This window comes from Thermobia domestica, chromosome 1 (assembly GCF_964235325.1).
Source record: "Thermobia domestica chromosome 1, izTheDome1.hap1.1, whole genome shotgun sequence".
Classification (NCBI taxonomy): Eukaryota; Metazoa; Arthropoda; class Insecta; order Zygentoma; family Lepismatidae; genus Thermobia; species Thermobia domestica.
The window spans coordinates 139,755,058-139,782,669 of record NC_137454.1 but is presented as its reverse complement, the minus strand read 5'-3'; the positions used below and the strand labels follow the sequence as shown (position 1 = coordinate 139,782,669).

The 27,612-nt window shown below is 34.8% G+C and overlaps 1 protein-coding gene across 1 annotated transcript in view; it reads right to left on the bottom strand.

Moving 5' to 3' along the window:
* The window catches only part of LOC145689598 (endoplasmic reticulum-Golgi intermediate compartment protein 1-like), a 49,929-nt gene that overhangs the window by 7,250 nt on the left and 15,067 nt on the right, over positions 1–27,612 (bottom strand). Inside the window, exons 4-7 of the mRNA XM_081763779.1 lie at positions 23,445–23,576; positions 18,332–18,490; positions 5,199–5,299; positions 2,827–2,952 (exon numbers count right to left, since the gene is read on the bottom strand). Of these exons, the coding sequence (XP_081619905.1) occupies positions 2,827–2,952; positions 5,199–5,299; positions 18,332–18,490; positions 23,445–23,576 (518 nt within the window). The remainder of the gene's footprint in view (positions 1–2,826; positions 2,953–5,198; positions 5,300–18,331; positions 18,491–23,444; positions 23,577–27,612) is intronic.

Genomic DNA, 27,612 nt, shown 5'->3' with positions numbered 1-27,612 from the left:
AGGCAGACAGGACGCAGTCCATCTCTCTTCCTTTATTACTCGTTACTATACTTAACCCATTCCAACTAGTAATATATTATCCGGTCCTGATTTTCGTGACATCCTATATATAACACTGAGATTTGATGTCCTTATTTTCATAATAAAGATTGATTGATAATATATAATCTAACAGCAGGGCTTAGATTCATAAAAAAATAAATATGTAAAAAACGGTTGAGGAATTTATTGCTACTTATTTCTAACAACTATAGATGTCTAATACAGGTTTTTATCGATGTAATGAAAACACCTAGAATTGAAAACATGTCAGATGTCCGGGTTGGCGACCGCAGCGTCGAACTATTGGTGATGACGTGTTAGGGGAAACTTTTGTACTACGTGAGGAGGATTAGAAAGGCAGAGTGCAGTGAACTAATAAGTGTGAAACGGGCGACCTCTCTCTTATCTATAGAGGGCGTATTGTTGGCACTCGGTTATGAGGTGGGAGCGAGTGTGTCGCGGGACACGATGTCCAAGATGATGACAGCCTATAAAACTCACAGCAAAACCACATCGGCGAAGAGGAAAAGTGGTCGGAAGAAAACCCTCAGTGACAATTCTCTCGCGAATTGTCACAGAGTCGTCGTGTGACTGCTGTGCAAGTGACGGACGAACTCAAGCAGCACCCACCACAGCCTGTGTCGCAATCATAGTCCGCCGCAAGCTACATGACATTGACATACAGAGTCAGGTTGCTCAGGCGAACCTACCGATAAGGGACCATAACACTTTAGCCGACGCCTATGGTGCCATGAACATACAATATGGACTGCTGATAACTAAAACATGTGATATGGTTGAATGATTAATTGTTCACCTTATTTCAAAATACGTTTGTGTTTGTGTGTGGCGGACGCTCAAAGAATCATATGATCCGTATGTCTCTGCCCGATCGTGAAACATGGTGGGATCTCTGTGATGCTGTGGATCATAAGCATACTGGTTTCCAGTTTTTTTTTTTTTTTTCCTGATATTTACTTTTCGCATCACTGCCAGTGATTATGTCGCCATTTCAAGGGACTACGTACATCCTATGGTCTGGCAATGACGCCATATTCCAGGATGGAAATGCGCCCATTCACAAAGCTGGGGCCGTTGCGCGTTGTCTGAGGAACATGAGGTGAAGTTGAACACCTTCCCTGGCCCACCCAATCCCTGCACATGAGCATAATTGAATATCTGTGGTTCACTTTACAGACATGAATCAGGCGCAGATTTCCGCCTCCATCCTTTAATAGAACTGAGTGATGCACTGTCACTGAATTCCACGTCGCACGAGATCTGTTTCAATGCCACATTAATTTGGTAAGTTGTACTTTTTTCCATTAAAATAATAATCTGTATTTCGTACAATATATAAGGCTCATTCAATAAATAATCGGATACCCCTTTTAGCAGAATATTTGTAACAAGCAGTAAATAAAATAAATACACTAACTATTTTTGAAGAGTTCCTATCTAGTTCAATCCACTTACGCCAGTGCTTAACAAGGGCACTAACTGCACAAGAAAAAATGAATGAGTCAAATAGTTTCGTCACGTCCGCTGACAGGTAAAGTGCAAGGATCCAAAAGGCATATTTTCGTTTCCAAACTAAAACACTTTCTCAAGCAAAAACATTGGCCTGTGTGTGTTTTTCTTAATTTCCTTGTAAATATGTTCCCTTCTCTTTTTTATCTTTGATCCCTTTTGCTCCTTAAAATATCATCTTTCAGAAATTTAAGCAAAAAGTACAATTTTCTCTTTCATTATAATATTAATCGGTCAACACAAACATATCAATTGTAAATTCCATAGGTGAATCATGGCTTTGAAACCCAGCGGAAAGTAGATGATCCCGGAAGGACTGACGGAAATACGTCATGCTTAACTCATCCATTGGACGCATGCGTAACCACTCTCACCGTTGACTGGACTTCGTTCTTCTGAAATCTCTATCCATTTCGTGCATCTTAAATGGGGCCTAAAGCTGTGACTTCAGGCAAATACGAAGAGTGGAGTAAACACTCTAACCGAAGGTTCTTGATAGCTATAGCAATGTGTGGTCTCGCATTGTCAAGAAACAAAAGCACAAAATTGAATCCCAGACCACGTAATTTGTGCAGAATGCCTGGTTTCAGTTTTTCACGCGGAAGGTTCGAGTACGTTGTCGTGCTTACATTATGGAATGTTTACGATTTCGCACAATGTGATCCCAAAACAAAGTTAACATGACTCCTACTTTAGGAATACTGTTTCCTGTGACTGCAGTGAAAGAGCGTTTTGAATTGTCATAGGGCCATGAATTCCCATCTGTGTCACGCCGTCACTCAACAGACATCTAATTACATTTCGCTGCTCCACTTAGAGAACTCCTGTAAAGGTGCTGCCATCTTGTGTAACTGTTTCTCAGCATGCACGCTCCAGTTATGAGTAACACTAGGATGCCCACAAAATAAAATGTATATATATAATAATCACGGTCGTATTTTAGAGTTTTTACACTTTTCTGTTTATTGAATGAACATTGTAAGATGATAGGCCTTTAAACACACACAAAAAAAAAAGCAAAAAAAAAAAAGACTGTAAATTCAATATAACCACTATATGTAATGCTGAAACATTAATATAGCTGCTAAAATTTGAGATAATGTCATTAACTCCATAAAACTATAATGAAAAACTGCTTTAAGATAATCCAAGACGAAAATCTGATTTAGAACTTAGATATTAATATTATTAGTAATATAATAGTTTATACAGCATTTTATTTCCATATTCCTAGCAGCTAAAATATATACGTACCGTAGTTATGAAAGTGTAAATTGGTTTTCTTTTTTCATGATATTTTACGGTAATAGGAGTTAAATCATAACGGAACCACACTGCAGGCATAATACGCCGTCCAATAGGACTAAATGAAAGGTAATTCTGAAAGCAAGAAAGCAGCAAATAAAGTAAAAATAATGTTAGAAAAACATAACATAAAAAGTTCTTTTTGTATTATTTTGAACATATCAAAACAAAACCGCTTCAAAATCAATCAAGATTGAGTGATCACTGTTCATACAATATTTAATGAAAATACAGTAATAAATAACACCTAGAAATACATATGTGTTCCCCAGTTTTCAATTTTTAATTACTTACTACACAATAACATATCCACAGTGATGGTATGATTGCTGTTACAGTAAATCTTACATTAGCTACCATCGGTTCCACTGGAAAGTGACTACTTACAGAGAAAAATCGTCACAAACTTCTGGTTCTGATTTTTTTTTTTTTTTTTTTTTTTTTTTTTTTTTTTAATTTCTTGACTTTTCATGACTTTTCGTAAGAATTCCTGACCACATGAAATTCTTGTGAAGTCGGTCTCGTCCTACCCTACAGTCGATCCTCCCTCACCAATTTGACAATTTCACTTCAGCGTATATATATATATATATATATATATATATATATATATATATATATATATATATATAACTTTCCTTTTATTTTAATATATAGTGTCACTTTTCTAAAAAGACTCCACAATTGTCTACAAACAAGATTACAGATCTCTACATAAAATACGTACAAATATGGGCCAAACCTTTGAAAAAAAAACAAAAAGGAAAACTGCAGTTTATATGAATTAAAACTATTAAACTAAAATTAAAAACAAGATTAACAAAAAATCGTGATCAAACACTGACCTCCGCGTCAGAGAGTTCCTGAAATTTACGTCAAGGAAGTTCTTTTCTTTTCGATATCGTTCAGTTCAAATCAATGGCTAACGCCATTTCATCAATTTCCTGTTTCACACGCATTTTCTGTTGCTCTAAGTCTCTCAGTTGTGCATTCAAAACTCTTCTCAGCTTCCTTTTGTTGTGCTCACTCATCTCTTCCTTATGCTGGTGCAAGTACTCTTCATAGCGTCTCTGGAGCTTTTCACGTCAAGCAGAATCTTCTGGCCATTAGCTCGTGTTTAGTATCTCCTGCCTCTTGTATCTGGTTATGCATAAACCTTTCTGCTACAATAGTCTTTTAATGTGTACTTTCCATTAAGAATGATTTATTGACGGAAAACTCTTTCGACCGTTGAATTACCATGCGAGAATGACAGTCCAATCTTTACTATCTTCCATAAATTTATTATATTCTTTAGTGCCAGCAAGATACTTGTAAGCAGCGTTAAGTCCTAATTCATTACACCTCTGGAAAACTTGAAGTTCATCATTTCGGATTTCTTTCTGAGTATCTCTTTCTCAAGTTTGTCCAGAAATATCAAAATCCTTCAACATAATTGTTTACAGTGTTTTTCCTTTCAGCATCTAGATTACACGCCTGTTTTTCTTCTTATACAAGTTCTCAACATATTCTTTTCACCCTTCTATAACTTCGGTCCGTTTGCGAAATTCCATTCTTATTTTCTACTGCTAGCAATAACTCCCCCCCCCCCCGAATTTCTGTTATTTCATCTCCTTGACATTTCCTCGTATTTCCTTAGTCTTTTCTCTGTCATCACATTTTCTGGGTCGAAGAAAATGTCAGTCCCTGGGAGAGTTTAAGCGTTCTTTAAACTAATTCGGCATCTTTCTCGAATCATGATATAATCTACTTCATATTTCATTTCTTGGAAAGATCCATATACATTTCTTCCTTGTGTGCACGTTGACTCAAGTATTCCTAATTACCAATAAATTCTGTGTCTTCAAAAACTGACCAGTTTATTTTCTTTTGTTTCTTCCACAAAATATCATTAAAATCTCCCATTACAATTAAGTATGCACCTTATTTCTTCAGTTTGAACCATGGTCAGTGCGTACATCTATATTACTAATATATCCTTCTGTTTGCTCTTAACTGTTAGCACCATAACACTTTATCAATAAATTCTTCTTTCACTATTTTCTCTTTCAAGCCCCTATCCAGAATTATTACTGCATTACTAACTCTCATTACCTGACTATTTGATAAATTAAAGAACAATGAAACAGGAAAAGTAACAAGATCAAGTATTTATATTCATTGTAGTGAATAAAACAGATGGAATCACTACAATGAAGAAGAAAGAAAATCATGAACAATTTTTATATATCCTCTAATTCACTTAACAAGATAACTTTCTACATATTGCTCTTTAGCTACTAATTCTCCCAATATTTATAGCAAAATGTATCTTAACTTACTCTGTATGCATATGTATATTGGTATGATACCAACGAATTTCCATCGATATCTTCAAATATGGTTGGTACAATCTTCATTACATATTCATGTGAATCCATGGCTGAAAAATAAATAAATAATAATTAAATCTTACATTAACATTGCCAATATATTTTTTGTACTATTACCGATCTCGCATTTTGCTGCAATACATTTTCTTTCTATTATTCATTTCCACTGCTATATATGTGTGTTTATTTTGTCTTTTGTGTTTATGTACACATACTTATAAGTTTAGCTTGCTTGCTTTCTTTATGATGCAACAGGTATTGACGAATATTTTACTGATTTCATGGGGTTACTCTAACAAAAGCAATGGCAGTTATAGAACTAAGGAAATCAAAATCACCCGCAAAACGACATCACAAATAAAAAGTAACGTTTCTGTTTATTTTGTTAGAACCGAAAATCATAAGTTAATTTTGGACAACAGCACCGGCACCCTTTATAAGAACCGGGACTGTGTCACCAAAATTTTAATTTAAAAAAATGTAAGCTACATTAACGTTAATGTTTAGTATTTTTGAGTCCTTAGTATTTAAAAGGTGAGGCACCCGACCAATTGAACTTGAGGTATGATTGCTGGTAAGAGTGTGATTCAGTTATAATCTGATTTTATATATATATGCAACAGTTATATTCCGTGAAACACTTTCTTAACAATTGATGTGTGTTTTCTCCAATTTGTGCTTTAATAAATCGTTTTTGAATTTGAGGGTAGGAATATACTTAGCTGGTCAACTATTTTTAAACAGAACGACTTACATTATAATGCAGCATTAGAAAGAGATAAATAGGTATATGAGTTCTCAAGACTTCCGTGTTCATCTTTCATCAACTGGCCGACGAAGAGAACAGAAGTGGAAACTGAAATGTCACCTAGATAAATGTTAAGCCTTATAGAAAGGTAGTCATTGCTTTAAAAACGGCTTTTATTTTTATTATTTGTGCTCAAATCATCGTTATTTCTAGCTTTTTAAATCGAAGATCGCTACCTCTTAATTCAAGTAGATCCCGACTACTCACGATGCTGGGTCATACGTCAAATTTTGTGCAAATACGAGCTCAACATGGTACCAACTGAATAAAAAAAAAAACACAAAATATTAAATAAGACACAGTGTTTAAGTAAAATAGAACAAACTATACAAACACAAGGACAAATTGTCTGTTACTTTCAACAAGACCCGATTTTCCTTTGTAAATGAGGATGAACTTACAGTTGTTAACTTCTGAAGAAATGGTCATTACGAGAATATTGTTTCCGTCTCAAAAAGTTACATAACACAAAATGATACATTTACAGTATCCATAGTATATTTAAATACCTGCATATACTCACTTTGGGACGTTTCTATAATAACATACATACTATACTGACGGTACAGTGTTAGACATTAAACTGTAGTGTATGAGGATGTGTAGAAAGTGCGTTCCAAGAAAGTCCCTGTAAAACCCGGGTTAAACGTGAAGCTGGACTTGGCCACTTTCACGAGTTATGGGTAAAAGTGTTGGTGTTATTGCGTCTGTTAGGGCATTTAGTGACAAAGGTAATATTTGTTTAAATGTATTGTGAACTTTGTAACTTTCAATTAGTAGTGTTAGTATTATAATCACGGAGCGTCAAAGGAAGACTTTCTTAAAATGTGAAAATTGTCAGCTAATCAAAAACAGCGTAAACAGTGAGTGGAATGATCTTATAAGTTATCTTGTTCGTGTGAACGTGAAAGACATAGAAGATGAAAGATATTGACATTGGAGTAACGTAAACAGACTTTAATTTTGAAACAATCACTAGTTAACACATAATAGTAAACATTACAGTAACACTTGGAAACGAAAACACGTGCACTGGTATAAACAAAATTTTCCTTAAGCGAAACAATGGAAATAACACTGCCTGTAGATATAGTATGTTATCAATATCAATAACTATTTAATATAAGTAGTGTGACTCCATTTTGACGCCCCTAATAGTTTGGGAGTCAACATTGGAACACCAATGAGTCAGTGGGACGAAAAAGGACCCGGAACATTTTTGGTAGTTACGAAGAGATGCTAGTAGCCTGCCTACACCAACAACCATGAGAGGATGATGACAGAAGAAAGTAGAGATAAAATAGATGCAGATAAAAAGGAACTCACATAATGACTCATCTATCAATCCAAAATAGGTGTCATCGATTACATAGAGGAGGAGAAAAAAAACTAAAAGATGAGAAGGAAAAATTTAAAACTAGACTAACATTGCTGAAGAAAACAGAGGAAACCAGAAAACTGCTCCATGTATTACTGCAAATCACGGAGGAAAGACAATCGCTGAGATAGTAAAAAAGCAATAGCAAAAGAGGCGGAGCAAAAGCAATCAATGGTGAAACAAAGGTCAGTCATATTCCTAAAAGAAAAGAACAAATCAATTCATGATTTACAAACAAAGCTTGTAAAGTTATTTAATTCAATTAAAGAACGAGACGAAATTGTCTGTCAAACCGGTGGGTGGATCACTAATCGTTGAGACAGAAACTAAAGAAGATATAGAAAAAAAAATACCTAGCAAAACTTGGAAAATAATGGCAAAGAAGTCAAACCAAAATTCAGAACAGGGCCGAAGAATGACGTCAGGTGCCATTTGGTAATTGAAGCTCCAAGTGAAATCTACAAGAAGCTGCTATATACATATAAAGTATATCATTTATACGAAGTTTTAACAATCAAAAATTTCGTTTCAATTCCTAGATGCCTTCGCTTTCTTGATTTTGAACACCTCCAATGGTTTTGTAAAGAAGACAAATCAACATTCAAGGTTTGCAAACAGAAAAATTATGAGAAAAATCTCTGCTCGGATAAACCCAAAACGTGAATCCCTAACATACAAAATGTTGTATGAAAGAGAAGTATCTCGAATTAATCATGGATAAGTTATTCTGAACTGATATTTGGTATAGTAACAAAGATCATTCTAGTTAAAAAGAAAAAGAAAAAAAGAAATGAAAAGAAAGAAGACACAAGACGGAAGTCGGAAAGCTAGACATCGGCTAATCGTAAAGGAGGAACATGGACGAACATGTAGATTTACATACTGGTTGGTATGAATATATTTTAACAATATACATGATTATTCTAAAAACCATAATGTTTTAAACAGTATGGAAACGTTTTCCGTTTTATATCTCAATGCTAGGAGTACACGTAATATAATTACTGAATTAGATAGAATACCAATAGTGGAAGCTATAATTATTGTTGAGACATGGTTGTATTCTGGTGAAATCGAATTCTATCACAAGTACTATACGTGTAGGGACTATAATCGTAGAGGAGGATACCTGATTATATTAGTAATGAATTAATAAGTAGGCAATTATATATTACAGATACAGCATACAGCGCAAATAAACTGTGTATCAAAAAGTTTCATGCTAATTAGTGTATATAATCCAAACAAGTGTAAATTTAATGAACTGTTGGATGACATGGAGAATGTATTAAGAGCTGTAAAGGTCTACCTATTCTATTAGTAGAAGACGCTTATATATTGATACATTAAACAAAGGTTCAACTAAAAATTTGAAATATGTAAAGTTTTGTGAAAACTATAGTTTCTTTCACGCAAATATCAAATACCCAACCAGGTTAACATATAACATTAAGAACTCTGATTGATCATATATTACTAAACACTTTAAATGAAGTTATCTATGTTGATAATATATTAGCTGATGCTAGTGATCATAATATCGTAATGTATAACATAATATTTCTATAATATATCATTATGAAAACAATAAAGAACACTTACGTTTACCTAAAATAAATTATAAAATATTGAATACTTATTTTAGAATTATAAATCTTTCTTTAAGTGCTAATAGTATTGATGAACAATATTTATTAGAAGGAATTGAAATACCCAAATTTAATAAAAGTTCACACAAGGTCTGTAGAAAAGAATACGAATGCAAGTCTTGTATAAATGAGGAATTATTAAACTTAGTAAAAATGAGAGGTAAATATTAGTCTTTGATTAAAAAAATTTACAAATAATGTAAATATATGTAATGAGCATAGAAAACTTAGAAATATGGTAACTAAGTCAAGACAGCAACTAAAGAATGAGTATTCAACAATAAATAAATAAATAAATAAATAAAATGCAGGAATCTTGCCTGACAGTAGGAAATTTGAGTTGTGAAAGATTAACTAATAAGGAAAATAATGATATAGATTGTATACAACTGAAAATAGAAATACTTTATTTGATAATGAATGCATACAAAATGTATTGAATGATCATTTTGTACGTGTTGATAAGACATTACCATCAAAGATATCCACACTGGGAAATAAAACTGAATATGAATATCCCAAGTAACATTCCTTCTTTTTTATTTCAGTTACCTACGCTGAAAATATTAGAAATGAAATCTTTGTTTTACGTCCCACGGTTATGCCGGTTAGGCTAAAGGAGACGGTGATGATGAGAGATGAGTGAAAATGGTGGAATGAAGAAAGTGGGAGGAAACGGGAGAACCCCTAGAAAACCCACGAGCACGGTGTTTGTCCACCACAAAGTCCACATGGCGCGAGCTGGGATCGAACCAGGGACCGCAAGCACCGGAGGTGAACGCTCTACCACTGAGCTACCGCGCCCCCCTGAAAATATTAGAATCATTGGTACTCTAAAGAGAAACAAAACTCAGACAAGGGACGACTTACATAATGAAATGTTAATTAATTTCAAGAACACTATAAGTCAAGCAATATACGGATAAGTAAATTCTTTCTTTATCCTAGGTGAACAATTATAGGCATATATCTATATTACTTTGCGTTTCTGAAGTAATTGTAAAGTGTATACATAAGAGAATTGAATGGATACTATTTGGATTGTATGAATCACTTTTACAGATTTCAATATGATTTTAGGCAAAAATCGAGTACTTTGAATTCTTTAACTGATATAGTAGTAGAAATTCGAGAGTGTAAGGAGAACAATTAACTTGCAGCAGGATTATTTATTGATATGAAGAAAGCACTTGATACATTGAAGCAAAACATATTGCTACAAAAGCTAGAGAATATAAAATTCAGAGACATATTACCATTCGATTTACTAATGAAAATTTGTTCTTGTATGTATGTGAATAATGTACTTACACATAATATACACAGTAATTTAGTTACGAAGAAAAAGGACGAAAGTGAAATAGACACCATTACTTCAACAACTTATAGTATAAATAGTGTTAAATATAATTAAATATTACAATAAACTACCCAAAAACGTGAAGGATATAAAATCAATCCTATTATTTAGACAAAAAATTAAAAAAATATTTTTGCATAAATATGTTGAAGAAGACACAAGTTGTAAAAACGAAATATATATATATTGACACAAAAATTCGAAAAACATTAAAAGATATATATACTTAATTCCTTAACGTGAGCTATAGCACGGCCAACAAGAGATGGTCTCTGACGTTTCTTACCACATGCGGTGGGACATTGCAGCTCCTACTTTGATACCAGTGTTACCAACCACGATCACTCTGTCCTATACCATTAATTAAATTGCCACTACAGTTGCACCGAAAAAAACCTTGACACGCGAGTAGTGGCAATGTCACTGCGAGCTGTCAGAGACGTTCTCTTACTGGACGCACTATAGTGTTCATTGGGACAACCATTAGAATTATCATTTTTTATTTTTCATATCTTCAATACCTGTCAATATTTTTAATATGGGAATTTTGGATTAACCAATTCCCTTTGTAAAATAAATAAATTAAAATATGATAAATCTGGAGGTTGCCGATTTCTCTTCAAATAATTTCATCAAATATACAACGTGCGAAATCTGGAGACTACCGATTGTTCCTTAAATAGTTATCATCAAATATGGGAAATTTCGATATCCAATTTCCCTTGGGTATTTTCGTTTAATTTTTCTTTCACTCTTTCTTTTTGACTGTATTTTAATGCAACCTACTAATGTATGAAATCTTGTTGTGTTAGAGTTTTTGTGTATATCCAATAGATATGGTATAAATTTTATGCAATTGGAAGTCCAGTATAATAATGTAGGTTATTATATATTTCTTCTTTAATAAACTTCTTTACATTCTTCTCTCTTTCTTTTATACAGGGTGGCAAAAGGAAAATTTTAACACTAGAGTTGGTAACATTGTAGTGCCGGCAGTTGTTCGGAACCGCTATGTGGTTATTGTGAACGCGTTGCCATTTAGTAATCATGCAGCACTGGAATGGTGCGGAACGTGCTGTCGCTGTGATAGTGTTTTACAAGCAGGGTGATAATGTGACTGCTGCGCAGAGGGTACTTTGACAGCATTACCAGCTAGGACGTCATGGGCGTGTCCCAACTGCTCCTGGTTCAGCCTTGAACAAAAAGCCTCCAGTTTGCGTTTGAACGGTACCTACCACAGAGAACATTGCAGCTGTTCTTGTTTCCATCAAGAGGAGCCCTCGCCGCTCCGTCCGCCGCTCTGTGTGCGATTTCTTCCTGTGGAGGCATCTTAAAAGGCAAAGTGTACCACATAAGTCCTGCAACTATCCATGAACGGAAACAGAAGACTGAAAACGAAATTACTGTCATTCCCCGAGACATGCTACACCGAGTATTCCGGAGTTTCCATAACAAGCTATTAGGATATGAATACCGAAAGGGTGCACATCTTACCAATGTCATCTTTAATAAGTAAAGAGACAAGTGTGTGAAATTTTGTAATGAAAACAAATGGCATACTATATACATACACTGTCGTCAATAAAAGATGTTTCTTCTGTGTTTATTCGTGCAAATTACGTTACTTCAAAATTTCCCGTTTCCCTGCGCCACTCGGTATATGTAGATATGGTAAGTATGTAAATGCATAAGTTGAAAGTTAGTGCATAATCTAAGAGTTTTCACATATTTCTGCTGTATTTAAGTTATGATTCATTTTAATATTCTTAACGTCCTGAATATTTAGATCCGTGTGTACTAGACATCCTTTAGAAAATTCTCTCTCCAAGCCTCTGAGTAGGAATACTGTATTGTAGCATATTTTACAAACAGAAGAATTCTCCTCATGGTCACAAGTATACGTACGTTTTTCGACAATTGTTGAAACAATTAAGCTAAGTGCTAGTCATTTGATCTTGTTCAGAAAATAAATTCTTTAAGCAGGGTTTCCACTTGCTTGGTGAGTACGAACTTCCTGACTTTTCTAGGTTTTCTAGATCATGATTTACAAATTTCCAGGTGTATATATATATATATAACATTTTAATTAATTAATATAACGATGTGGCATATTTCATAAATAAATACTTCTTAACCGAAACAACATAATTATACTGCATTCATATAAATTACAATTTAAATATATACAGTGAAACCTCTACTAACGGACGCCTCTATAAAGGGGACACCTCCCTTAACGGACATATTTTGTAATCCCCAAACACTGTAATAGGAAAAAACATATTGGCAAACCTCTCTAAAGCGGACACTCCCTAGTACGAACACGGACAGTCTTTTCTGTCTTCTATAGGTATTATTTACCTCCGTATTACGGACACTTTCTCCAGAAATAAGTCGAAAAGTGTAGTAAAAATACATTTTTAGTAATTCATACATGTGTCACCAAGCAAGCATTGTAACATTTTGCCTCCTCAACTGTCTGCTCAGCAACCCAGATGAAGCGTCTCTGTTTAAAAACACTCTTGTCCTTTGCTTTCATCCCACTCCCACCCAAGCTGTTTTAGACACAAAAGTGATTGACAGTTGTCCGCCGTTAGGGATGACACGTTATGCTACTGTCCCGTTGGAGTCTCTAACCAACCAAAAGACAAATTTAGTATTTCTTGCTCTTAGGTATATATATTGTCTCAAAAAGGACATTTCAGGACTGCAATTACCCCACAAATTAAAGCGCATACTGAAAACGAAGGAAGGACTGATAAGTGTAAAGTACAGAGAACTATAACATGTTATTTCCATATTGTGCCTCGAACAAAGAGTATTGGATGACAGAGGATTATGCAAGTAATATTAGTAAATACATGATTCATGCAAAAAAAAATCTAATTGTATATTACCTTGCACACTAATTTACATTTAAAAAATACTGAAACCTCTTGAAGGCGGACACCTCTCTATAGCGGACAATTTTTGATTCCCCACGGCTGTCCGCTTTAGAGAGGTTTCACTGTAATTATAAGGTCAAAGAAAAACTATTGTCCAGAGATTAACATATATAAAACTATTCTTCTCAGAGTATAAACACCCCATCCAGTTCCTTTCCAGGAGATAAAGTGCCAAGGACCGAAGAGACGTTACCACGTTGGATAGAAACAGATATGCGCTGTATTAGATAAGATGTGAAGCGAACTTCGAAGGAAACACAAGAAATGTCTCTTCCTACTTCCCTAATGAATTCACGACTTCTTACACCCCAAGCACCACTGGTTTCAATAGCGATTGGAATGAAAACAAAACTTTCGAGAAGGTGGTTGTATTTTCTTTGCAATTAGCAACAGCTCCAGCGTTCATTACTGACAAAGGGAGACTTGAATGAGCGTATGTATCAGAGCATGTGAAATCCCACAATAAACATTTACCTCTCATCCATGGAACCAGTGTCATCCCATCCTGTCGCTTTCCATCAGAACGACAGCAACCAGAAGGTTCCCGTATTGAAGGAATTCCAGCTGTGTTAAGGGCTTGTAGTATTACATCATTAACGGAGGAGTGTCGGGCGAATCTACCAGCGCTCTTCATGCATGAAAGGTCGTGCAGGCCACGTTGGTTAACCTCATCTCCACAAGCTGGACAGCAATGAGGCTCACAAACAGCTAAACCTAAACGTAAGGCAACAGCAATTCGAAAGCTTTCATTTGACAAATGAAAGCCTAAAGGCGGAGAAGGTATCGCCATCAAAAATGCACCCGCTTCGGGAGATGAGGCAGCAAGGAGCCTGACTTTATCTTCCAGAACCACAACAGATTGTAACAGATGATTATGTAATTGAGATGCAAGATGACTGATAACATTTTTTGCTAATTTCTGGGAGGTTTGTATCTGCTAAGCTTGCCCACTTATTAGAGCTTTCCTGAACTGAACCAACTGAGTGGAAGGAGAGCTTCGATTAAACTCAGAGATCCATGGTATGACGCTAAGAATTTAGGAATCGCCATATCCACAGTTCGTCGAATACAAAGACCGCCCAAACCAACAGGTAAACATGTTTGCAACCAAGAGTCGTCATTTAAGGAGCAGTTCAGAATTGATTCAAGGCCAGTTTTCAGGACAGTATCATATTTTTCCAGCAAAGAACTCTCATGCCAAGATGGAAAGCATCGTTTAAAAAAAAAAAAAAAAAAAAGTTAAACGATTGATTGATAAGTTGCCCGTACAAGAAAAAAGGATGAATGGGCTGAAATTGTGGAAAGTCGAGACAAGAATAATTCTAAATCAGATATTTTATTCAATAGCACGTTCGTGAGTGCTTCCGATGTGAGAGCAGCACCTAGAAGACAAGCATTCTGAATTGTTAAGAGGAGGTATGCCAGGTGCAGCCTCATTAAATCTTCTAAAGATTTTGTTGAATGTGGATTCATCTGTTCCAAGACAATCCACCTCGCATTTAGAAAAGTTAAGATGCAAGCCAAGAAGTGATGCCTTTTTATTTATATCTATTAAGGATGAAAGAACCATCTCGGGTTCACCACCAATTGTTCTGTCGTCTAAGTTCCAAATGTTTAATTCGGTATTCAGTGATTTAACTAAAGAAAGTATAGTTATAACGAAAAGTGCTGGGCCCACCTTGTACACCTCTCTGAGAAGAAATAGTGTTTCCGTTGAAAAACAGGTCACTTGGTTGAGCATAACATTGATAAACATACGGATAAATTGAAGGAAAATCATTCATCACTGCGGCAAGCATAGTATCCCGGCGAAGCTCATTAAATGCGTTACGAAAATCCAACTTTACAACCGCCTTAGTAGCACTGTAAGTAGAAGAGAAATAAACTCGGGTTGTGTGAACAGCTGCCTCGGTACCATTAGGAACACAAACACCAAGCTGATGGGGGGTAAAAAGTTCTTAACTGACTCACGTATTCTAAAGCAAATTATTTTCGACGATATTCTGCGCCAAACATTCCCAACTGCTATGGGCCGAATACCACCATCCTTTTTTTTCAGAGCTATAAGTTTGGCACCGAAAAACAGCGGGCGAACTTCCATTGGTACTTTTCCAGAAATGATTAAAATAGGTAGGTCACAAAAGGATTTTAGGAGTTTTTCCTTCGATTCCAGTATTTGACAAGAAAGAAGGTCTTTAAGGATTGAAGTACGAAGCCCATCTAGACCTCCTGCGCTGCCTGACAGAACGGAGTTAATTGCTTTTTGAACCTCCATAGTCGAAACTCCTTGAAAAGTGTGTTAATCATCAGGAAGATCCGGCGCAATGAAATTGCCAGAGTGGGCAGGATGTTTCTCCAACAGGGTCTCCAATACAGAGGTATCCGGAGCCGCAACCATATCATCAGAAATTAAAAGACGTATTGCTCCACGTATGTCCCCATCGGCAAGTTTATTCTCTACAACCTTCATATTAGAAAATTTGTGGTTTAATCGAGATGTGTTTATCTTCGTTGAAGGCCAGGTTAAAGCGTCATGGTCAATATTGCACCAGAGGCGAACTCGCTGCTTCTCCCAAGAAGTCAGATTCTTAACTTTATCTGATTGTTTGAGAGCACTTAAGGCAACAAATGGAAATAGGCATAGGTTGATCCAGTATTGTGTATATATATATATATATATATATATATATATATATATATATATATATATATATAATGTAAGAAAACAATTTTATTTTTCCCGAACACGAGGTTCATTATCTATTGTGCATGAATATGTATACAAGTATTGTGTAGGTTTTGCAAAACAAACTTATTTATTTATATAAAATATCCCCTACCGAAGAGCCGGGTAAAGCAAAAGGAGAAATGGGTTGTAAGAAGTTAAAATCTGTACTTAAAATTTCCTGACTTTTCCAGGCTTATTCAGCTTTTCATGAAATTCTCTTTTACAGAATCCTACGTCCGACGTCAGTAGGAATCTGTGAAATTCTGCCTTAGGCGGAACTTTAAAAAGGTTAAAAAGGAATTGGAAAAGACGCTTCCAGGGTTCCCACAAAAAAGTGAAGATCGATTTCCCTGACAAATTCTTGAATATAAATGCGAAGTAATGGGGTAAGTTCTATCATACACTTTTTCAACGGTCTCCTTCATCCCCATTCCCACTCAACACACTCTTTTAATTACCATTTACATATTTGTTATGTTCAATACGAGTAATTATTATTTACACGAAATGTATCATTATATATGTATGATACAGTACGACGCACCTTGACATTGCAAATTACTTTTTTTTTTAATATAACGCAGTGAAGAATATATTGCCAACTCTCCCTGAGACCTACTACTATCAGTCCTAAAATAAAATGAAATGAAATCTTAAAGTTTTACATTCCACGGTTATGCCGCCTGGACTAAAGGAGACGGTGATGATAATGGTGAAATGAAGAAAGTGGGAAGAAACGGGAGAAACCCGAGAAAACCCATGCATGGTGTTTACACACCACAAAGTTCACCTGGCGCGAGCTGAGAACGAACCAAGGAGCCCATGAACCAGAGGTGAACACTCTACCACTGAGCCATCGTGGCCCACTACCAGTTCTAATATTGCCACCTCTGAGACATGTTAAGCCTCACATTTACATTTCGTAAACATAATTTTGTTTTGCTTTCAGTTCTTGAACTTGTTCTGCGAGAGCGTCTTGTTCTTGTTTGTAACGTAATTCCATTCTTTTTTTCTTTGCTTCTAATTTCTTAACTTCAGCATTTAGTTTCCTTTCTCCACCTTTAATTTAACTTTCTTCTGCACTTTTGATTCGTTTCTGTTTAAGGTACTCATCATAGCGTCTCCGAGCTGAACGAACTGAGAGTAGCATTCTTTGATCAACAGGAACAGATTCCACACCTTCATAGTACATGATTGCATCATGCACCCGCCTCTGTGCTACCAAACAATCTTCGATTTGGTTTGTACAATAAGTATCTTATTGACTAAGAACCCGCCCCCCACTGAGACAGCCATGGGATGAAATTAAACATTTTCACAACATTTCACAAATCAGAATATTCTTGTTTCTTGGACATTACCTTTGCAAAGAAGTCATCTAACCTGATGCTGTCCATCTTCTCTTCGTATTCTCTGAAGTCATGAGATCCCTGAATTTCAGTACAGAAAGACATAAATTGACACTTAGCTTTCTCAGCTACAGAATCAGATATTCTGTTATTCTCATACAGAGTTTGTAGGATGCATTTCATGCTAGTCTGAGCAAATTCTGGATTGTTCTTTTGAAGCCTGGGGTCCAAAGCTGATACAGCACGTACCAGTTTGTATTTCAGAGGACTCCTTTCCACAATCTTCTTGATTGTGCCCAGCAAAATGTTTCGACAGTCAAGCGTGAAACCTAGTTTATCTTTATCTGATGCTTTCAGTTCTTTCAGTAGTTTTTCAGTCTTAAAACCGAGGTCCACGAAGATGACAAGTCGTACTTCGATTTTTGCTTTTACATGATCAATTACCCTCCTCTCTGTCTCGCACACAAATACACACACAGTACCTCACCCCTTCAGCACGAAATAGCAATACTGCATCACTGTGGGAATGAGGAATGCTGTATCATTGTGGTCCTCTTCACGTGTCAATCTGTACAACTGATCGAGAGGAAACGATGTTAGATTGAAAAAAAGAATGTTACATTCGCACATTCACGTTCCTGACTTTCCATGACATTTTACGCAAAATGAATGATCTCCCTGACTTTTCTAACATGTTTTCATTTCCCTGACTTTCCTCGATTTTCCAAAACGTGGGAACCCTGGCTTCGCTCTTATCTAGGATTAAGGATGATCGAATCAATCAGCCAGTATATGTATGGGATCAGTAAATCTTTACCTGGTGCATATATACATATACATATTGGGGGCCTTAATAATAACTTACCATCACCATCTAGTTTTTCTCGTCCTGCGAAAGGATTGAAGCTGCCAGGAAGATCTGAACGAAGAATCCGGTCTCCAAAAGTAACCTCATGAATAATATGTGCAAAATCAATATCATCTGGCTGCACTGCTGCGGAGTGCGTTGATACATGGAAGTTGCCTGAAACGAAAGAACCAAAGAGAAATGTTAACTCTGATGACATGTCACACCACCTCTCATGACGTCCTGATGTTGTTTTTCGTCACAAGCTCAATTTACAAAAACTTTGTAAGTATATTACAACAATAGTAGCTGTGATACTAATTTACTAAACGTAAATTTGAGAGTTCAAACCCGGCTATGGTACTTTTACGAAAGCAAAGAGTCCATGACGTTCATGGAAATTTTCATCCTGATGCAATGTAATCTGCAATCTGCAATGTAATATTTATCCTGATGCTAGCAGCTTCTTTTAAACTTTTTTTCCAGTTATTTGGGGTCAGCTTTTCGGCTTGCTGTCCTCCACCTGTTTCTCTCTTGTATCATATCTAGTGTGACATCATACTGCATCAAGAGACAAGAGGGGTAGATATTGTACTTTACTTTAGATAGTGTGTATTGATTACTTTCGTTAGCCGTAACGCATTTTATATTTTTACATTCGTTCCAGCTTTCTCTTTGTGAATAAAACGTAGATTCTTCAGTCGATGTATTCAAGTTCAGTCAATGAATGCATACAGTTATTTCAGTAACTAGCACGCTTGTAAGTAGAAAATATTTACAAAATATTAGGTAAGTTTTGACAATATATATGAAAAAAATGCTTTAGTATTACAAAAATATTCCACGAAATAAGAAATATACGACAATAAGGTCGTAAATTTACATACAACAACAAAAGTATTTACTATAAAACAAATTTGCACTAAAGTTCATACTTTTGCTTCCTCTTATATTTGGGCAATTATTATTATATTATTTCCTAATTTGTCCCTGAAAATACATCAATTTTGTTACAATCTTGTAACGACGAAACATTATTTTCAATAGGTAATATTGCAAGGTCGTTGAGTCTTTCTTGTGACATAGCTGATTCAAAGTAAGTCTCTATCAATCCCAACTTAGATAAACTTCTTTTTGCAGAAGCCACAGTCATTGGGAGCGTCAAAAGAACTCTTAAAGCAGTGATGGGAAAACTACGGTTCACGGGCCAGATGTGGCCTCCTAAAAGGTTTTATCCAGCCCGCGATATGAATTCTGATCTCAGAATGAAAGGAATAATAGTTACTGCGAAAGAGCTGTATTACAGACTGACAGACGGTATTTAATTTCAACTTTATTGCATCCCAGTTTCAATCAACATGGGGAAACATGATGGGAAACATTAATCAATAATAGGGCCTTGTATTACAAGAATTTTGTAAAATGTACCAGTGTTCTTTTCAATAAATTATACTGCCCGGCCGGAATATTTCTTCTCTTTGTCCCTCTCCTAAAAAAAAAAATATTGCCCATCACGTTTGCGACTGGTGGCATGAACTATTACAGTAGTTTTCTTTACAGTGCATTCAAGGAATGTTTTAAAAGAAATAAAAGTTACACTGTTTTTTAATAATTATTTATTGAATGTAATCTATTTAATATTAACATTTATATGTAGGTTTGCCCACAAAATTATTTCTAAAAATTAACTTCATTACATTTTTTAAAAGTTTTTTCCTTTTATTTTACCCTTCCTCAAAACGGTCGCTCACGCCTCAGGTCACTCCGATGTGTCCAATAGTTTTAAGTTCAGTAATAACTTTCGTTCGAATATTCAATTTCTATACAATACAGTATGTATGTTCTTCGAGTCTTTCCTACAATCAATTAATCTGGATTGATTACAAAAACCTTGTATCAAAGAAATAACCTTTAAAGAAAATAACTTAAGCATATTTTTGTACAAGGAAAGAAGTGTGTTTTATCGAGAATATTGTGTGCAATTCAGACTTGCGAATTATTTTTCTTTCTTCCTTTGGAGTTCGACGTAAACATTAAAAACACTGTTCGATACAAATTATAAATACCGATGTAACAATTAACAGTTCTGATTATTACCATTATTATTATTATTATTATTTATTTATTTATTTATTTATTTATTCATTTATTTATTGTTAATATTAATTATCTATGTTAGATATGACTACACTGGACTGGGTCGTCACGAGACCTTCTCTTATGAACTTTATAACACGATTCAACATTATTGAAGGCGTTATAAATATTCCTTCGATATCAAACTGATATTACGTACACATACCACTGTTACTATATTTAATACATTAAATCAATATCTGTAGTTTTGATGAAGATCAGCACAGAGACGCGGACTTAAACCACCATAATGTACTCAAATTTTAATTCTGTCATTGGACATCGAAGCCCCCTGCACCAAAGACCCACGTGTTAGCAGGGAGGGCTATATCTATAGCATTGATAAAATTGTTTCGGAATTTTATGACATTTTAATTTCACTGTTATTATCAGTTTTGTTCGAAAATACTAACTATTCATGATAATCGGTTATTTTTAAATAAAATCTTTAACGTTCCACGGTTATGCCGGTTAGGCTAAAGGAAGCGGTGATAATGAGAAATGAGTGAAATGGTGGAATGAAGAAACTGGGAGGAAACGGGAGAACCCCAAGAAAACCTACGAGCACGGTGTTTGTCCACCACAAAGTCCACACGGCGCGAGCTGGGATCGAACCAGGGACCCCAAGCACCGGAAGATAATAATCGGTTAGTATTCCCATATTCATTTTATCTATTCAATTTTATATTAGCTTTCATAGTTCAAGACAATTCTTTGTTATTGCACAAGAATTAAAAATTGTCATTTTTCACATCAATTTTAATCAATTAGTTTTAAGATTACCTAATTCTAACAGTTACTTATTTCCGACATTAATTTTTAAATTAAATTATTACTTACAGCCTTAATTTTAAACTTTAATAAGTTAAATTTTTCAGTAATTGCTCTTTATTTATAATATTCATGGCGACTTAGGGTGAAAAAATAATCATAACAGAAACCTGTACTTCTCTCCTTCACATTCGCTCATATACTGTGCAACTGATAATTTTTTATTATATGAAAAGAGGGCTCAATCGTAGTTGTCCAAGCACGGCAGAGATTGTCATACAGTTCGTATGATCTTAATAGTTGTGCACCGACGTCAAGACAGTAAGCATATGGATGGTGACATGAAACCGTAGTAAATAAACTCACCAGCATTTTACGCTGGAAACCAAATTCGATTCTCGGTCCAGTCATAATTTTTAACATTGAATTTTCATTGAACTCGCACCTACATTAATATCTGGTGCCAAAAAAGTCGGTTCCTTAGCCTATTCCTCATATATCCAAGATCACACCAAGAAGATTTTGTGTTTGTTGAGTGAATTTTCTCGGATTCTCCCGTTTCCTGCCACTTTTCTCATTCCACTATTTTGTTTATCATTATTGCTGTCTCCTTTATTCTTGACACATAATAGTGGGGCATTAAAATAAAAGTGAAGTTGTAGTACAATCCATATGATGTCAGTGACTGAGCACCAATCTCAAAGAACTGAAAGTGTCACTAATCAAGGTTCATTGATTGTGGATTTAATGGAGATGTTAGTACAGAGGTCGTTCACATGCACGAAAGGTCAACAGATGAAATACAACGCTCATAAGCTAGCTTCCGACATAAAAACAACTAACAAACGCACGACTTCTTAAAACAAAAAGAAATAAAACCTTGATCAAATATAAAATAAAACACAACAATTATCAATATATAAAAATAATCGTAAAAAAACATCCTGAAAAAGCTGAACAAATAAAACACAAACAAAGAAACAAAAAGATAATAACTACAAAATAATTATGATAATTTTATTTCTTGAAATCAAACATGTCAATGAGTCACATTAGTTCCTAAAAGTAAAGTTACCAAATAGAAGTCGCTACTGTGCAGGTAATTTCAACATTAAAACTACTGTGACAATTTTATTGCAACTTAAGGTATATTATTTCAATTTAATTATTTGAAAATGGATAGTGATAATGCTGAACATGAAAGTGCTTTGCTCTTTATTATGAACACAACGCCGCATCCAGATTTAGATTTAAACAATAATATTTGTGTAATCGCAAGTTAGTTGCTAAGCAAACTTTAAAAAAATAAATTGAAATAATTAGAACTCTTAATTAAGCACAATTTTAACCTATAGTGTACAGTGGGCCGAAGGCTCGGGTGCAGCAACAAATAATAATAATAATAATAATCACGTAAGGGGCAAAGATAAAAGCCTCAGAGAATAACAATCGTTTTGACTGCATGAATGAAATGATGAATTCGGTCATTAAAAGCAGAAGTATTCCTCAAAATCTGGCTAAGAGTGGATTGGGTGGCTCAGTGGTTAGCACCCAGAACGGTAAGTTGGAGACGTGGGTTCAATTTGCGACTCAATTACAGATTATTGTAAAGCCAAAGATATTTCGAGCCAAACATTCGCGCTTTGAATTTTCATTGATTTACTTCCACCTCTAAAATTATAATCTTATTTATATGTTCTCTTCATTTTTCATTCACTTCAATATTTTTAAAGGTACACCAAACAAATATATTTCCTTCCCAAACAAGTAACTTCTCTCCTTTGCAACCGGGCGATAAAATTATATTTTGACTGTTATTATTACATAGAACATTGCCACACAAAGAATTCTACTTAGAGAAATTATGATGAGAATGTCCATTATAACTATTATTTAAAGTTTCTTTAAAATATATCGCAAGAAATTTAATTCATTTTTCGGTAAATACCATTATTATAGTACGAATAATTAAAAACACAGATTAAAGTCATTAGTCATTAAAGAAAGGAAGAATTAAGCACCTTCTTAGTATCACAGAGAGTATCCTATCGTGAAATAGATGTCACCGTCTTCGATTATGTATACTCATATATTTCAGATACTACACTATGAATACTCGCTTTCCCGAGCGAAATATTACAATTTAAAAGCAAAGTCAATATTAACTAACAAAAGAAAATAAAACTAAAACGATATTAAAATTTTAACTTCCCCGTATACTCACCTGGAACTTTGTTTATATAAAATAATCCTTGAAACAAACAACCAGTTTCGTCATTTACTGGTGTTTTTACAGTGTTTTCTACAAATCCCACTTCATGCCGACCGGATTCATCTTGAATATCCAAACCAACATCTGAAGAAAATTGTAAATTGTGTTTTACCTATTTCACTATTCAGTAACAAATTTTGCACTTAGTTTAAGCAATAAATCGAACAAGACAGATAAACATTAACAATGCATATTTGTTTTCTTACATACAGAATGTACAACATATAACACATTCAGCCAAAAGCTGATTGAAACGAAAATACGTCTCCACTAAAAACACATATGCAACTGAATATATATGATGAACCATTTATCTTGATATGCCTTTGTAATTTTTAAACGGATAATAAGACAAAATAAATAAATAAATAAATAAATAAATAAATAAAATAAAATAAAATAAAATAAAAATTTTGAACAATGCAAGTATCGGTAAGGGGACATTGGTTTACACACTCTGTGATAACAGCAGGCTAACAGTATTGTCAGCCCAACATGACAGTTTTTCAAATGGCATTACGTCATGTTATTACACATTTCAAATCTACATGTTAAACGGAAACTAACAATATCATTTTTGTTTTTCAGCGTTGCAAATTAAGGACGCTACAATATCACAAATTTTAGTGACTTCTACAACAGTAATAAGGCAGGATCGACAGGCCAATCGAGAACTTGTAATTGCACTTGCCAAAAACTATTGTTGGGATGTTATAGAAGCAAAGAAAAGCAACAAATGTTTTAAAAAGTTCCTATAAATACGCGATTATAAGCAATGTTACAATTTTTACAATGTTTCTCACATCTGTAGAATGGTTTGAGATATCAAATTGCTGTAAACGGTATTACAATCATTATGTTTGTTCAAAACCATCTATGTAATACTTACATACCATGGATGTCATACTTACCTAAGCACATTTTCGAAATAAAATCCTTTGAAGAGAGTCAAATTTTCAATTCTCTGTAACTTCTGCACTTGTTCGAAATACGTCGTACGACAACCGTAGTATTCGACACTAGAGTACTTTGAATATGAATTGCCCCGTCCGTCTCACTTGCGTTATTACTGTCGTAGACCGTTCCAAAAATTTGGATGTTTTTTAAAGTTTGTGATACTGTAGGTTCTTAATTTGCAACACTGCACAAGCGTGCTATTTTAAGTTTTCGTTTAGTATATAGATTTGGAATATGTAAAAACCTGACGTTGTACCATTTGAAAAATATAACTGTTAAGTTTGCAAGCACTGTTAAGTATGACAAAGCAATGTCCTCCTGCCGATATTTACATGGTACAAGATGTCAGCGTTTTTTATTTATTAGCTTAAAAGTTATAAGGGTGTATCAAGATAAATGGTCTACCCTTTATACAGGAAATCTATACACAATTTACGGCATAACAATTCAATCACAGGTAAGTTATAAACCACTGTTATGATCATTTAATTATTATTTACAAACAGCATAACATAACATCTAGTTTCACATAAACTAAATGATAAAAGCGAAATAAAGACTACACGGCGGGTCAAGGTATGAATCAACAAGTTCGGTCCGTTCTTATCCAGCAGAAGGAAACTCACTGGAGCAATCATTGCGCTGAAGCAGTGTTTCTATCAACAGTTTTTCTTATTTTATTGTGAAGTAGTTTCTCCATGAAAACAATTCCATTAATCTAATAGAAAATAAAATGTAGAATATTTAAGCAAAATTTATGGTATTGCTCATCTATACAGTCTCTTTTTGTCATTTCTACAATGAAGTACGAAATTTGTACGAATTTATTTCTTACGTAAAACTAATCGATAGGTGTGTCTCCTTAGTCTTTAAGTTTTAAATAGTCTAATGAATCTTGTAGCGAATACGCGATCCTGAAGAAGGGATTGAGGCGACTCATTGAGCGCGCTCATCTCTGGTGCATGGGATCCCTGGTTCGGTCCCATCTTGCACCAAGTCGGTTTTGTGGTGGACAAACGCACTGTGCGAGAGTTTTCTCAGGATTTTTCCATTTCTTCCAACTTTCTTCATTTCACAGTTTCATTTATTATCGTCATCATTGGTTCCCTCAAGATAATCGTGGGACGTTAAACTAAAAATAAATAAATGACCTTGAAAAAAATTAAATTAGGAATTGAGGTGAAAACTGAATAGGTTTCATTGTATACTTATTATGGTGCTTGTGATAAAATTTAAAAAATTTATCTAAGCAAGCTTTAACCTAATTTTTGTTCTTTATTTCGAAGTATGGTTTAGAAATGGTACGTGAATTCCTCTCCGATATAAGCTAGCAATTAAAAATAACCATTAGTATTTAGGATTTAGGATTTCGATTTCTGGGCTTTCGGCATCTAAGGTCATTTAACCCTTCACGTTTTGAGGGATGACGTCCCTCGGCGAGCACACAAACCGGGGAAAGGGAAGGAAGGACGCGGCCTGGGACCTATAAGTTGCAAAGAAAAAAAAATAATAAAAAAAAGAAAAGGGAGGTGCTATAATAATAATTATTATTATTATTATTACTGTTACTGACCGTACCTCGCTCGGGAGATAGTAATTATGTTAGGCAACCCGCCTTACAAACAATCTCAATTAATTAACTCAAAATCTCAAGAATAACTGCTCCAAATCCCTTGCATATATTTAAAAGGTGTATAATGAAGATATTATACAAATTCTAATATCCTATTAACCCAGAGGATATCAGTTTCTGGCCGTGTCTAGGGGTATAAAATTTGATCCAATGAAAATTATATACGGGAACATATCCTGTTAATAAAAGCCTTATATTCTTTCCTCTATGCTTTATTTATAAAAGAAAAATCTTTGGGCTTAACTTTGAATCAATCTAATTCGCAAAAGAGTTATCGAGTCCACAAGTTGGCTCTCGGAAACTATATTCCAAACTATAGCCCGTATTCGAGATATAGCTCCTACTCTGCTATCTCTTTAAGAACGTTAAATGAAACCTTAATTCAACTAAAGTTACTCTAAATCTTTGGGCCTGCGGACTCACCTTCTTTGCATTCACTTACACGCCTTCCAGTGAGCCCTTAATTTTCAAAGGTTCTTTCAGCACTCGTTCAGAAACCTGGCCTAACACCTACTCGTAGTAAAACCTGTCAGAGGCAGTACTACTAAATAAAGGATTCTAATCTAATCAGTTTACAAGGAGTGGGTAAGGTTAAAGGTAAGGCAATATTTCCTCAAGTAGGAAATAATTATGTCCCTCACTTCGGAACAGGGTAAATTGTTGAATGTTTAACAAAACGATATAGGCCCATAATCTCTACCGCTTAAGAGTAAGACCTATAAACTCTATCCAGCAGGCCGATCACGACACCTGCCTTCATAAGGGGAATCGAACCCAAAACCATAGGATCCGTAAATACCAAATTGCCTTGCTGCTGGCCCTCAAGTAGAAACCAGACTTAACTGAGAGCTTACAAAGCCTCAGAAAAACTCTAAGAAAAATCCAATTTCCAAAATAGGAGTAGGATTAAAATCACATATATTAACTTAATAACTTCTAACTAAATCTTTATAATTCAGAAAAGAAAGAAATTCCTAACCAGGGACTGCCCTACCAAACCTATCTTACCCAGGAATACAGCCTCTCATTTGAAAAGCTGTGAAACTTCCTGTCTCAGAATCACTCATCTGAGTCTCGAAAAGTGCTAAACTTCTAAGGAACCTATCATAACCTATAATGTCATCACTAAGGCAAAAAAGCCAGCATAAAGCTGAAAAAGTGATCTTCGAGGCGTCGAACGTAAAGTCTAGCCAAAAATGAAGATGAGGAGGACAGCTCATCCTCGTATTTATAGGGAACTACCGAAAAGGGACGCTTTGACCTCCCGTACAAACAATCCATTGATACTCCAAGAGAAAGCGGTCTCCCCCCTCTCGAAAAGCTGGCTGGCTAAATCCAGAAATAAACTGGTTTCTAAAACTAGCAATAGGAAAGAAATATTTTTGTCAATAATTTTAAGAATCTCTAAGAAGAAAAAAAAAAAAATACATGGAATATACAAACATATATACAATAATAATATTGATAATAATTCTTACAGACTAATCAGAATATATGAAATAAATGCTACCCAGGCCTGGGATCCCCGTC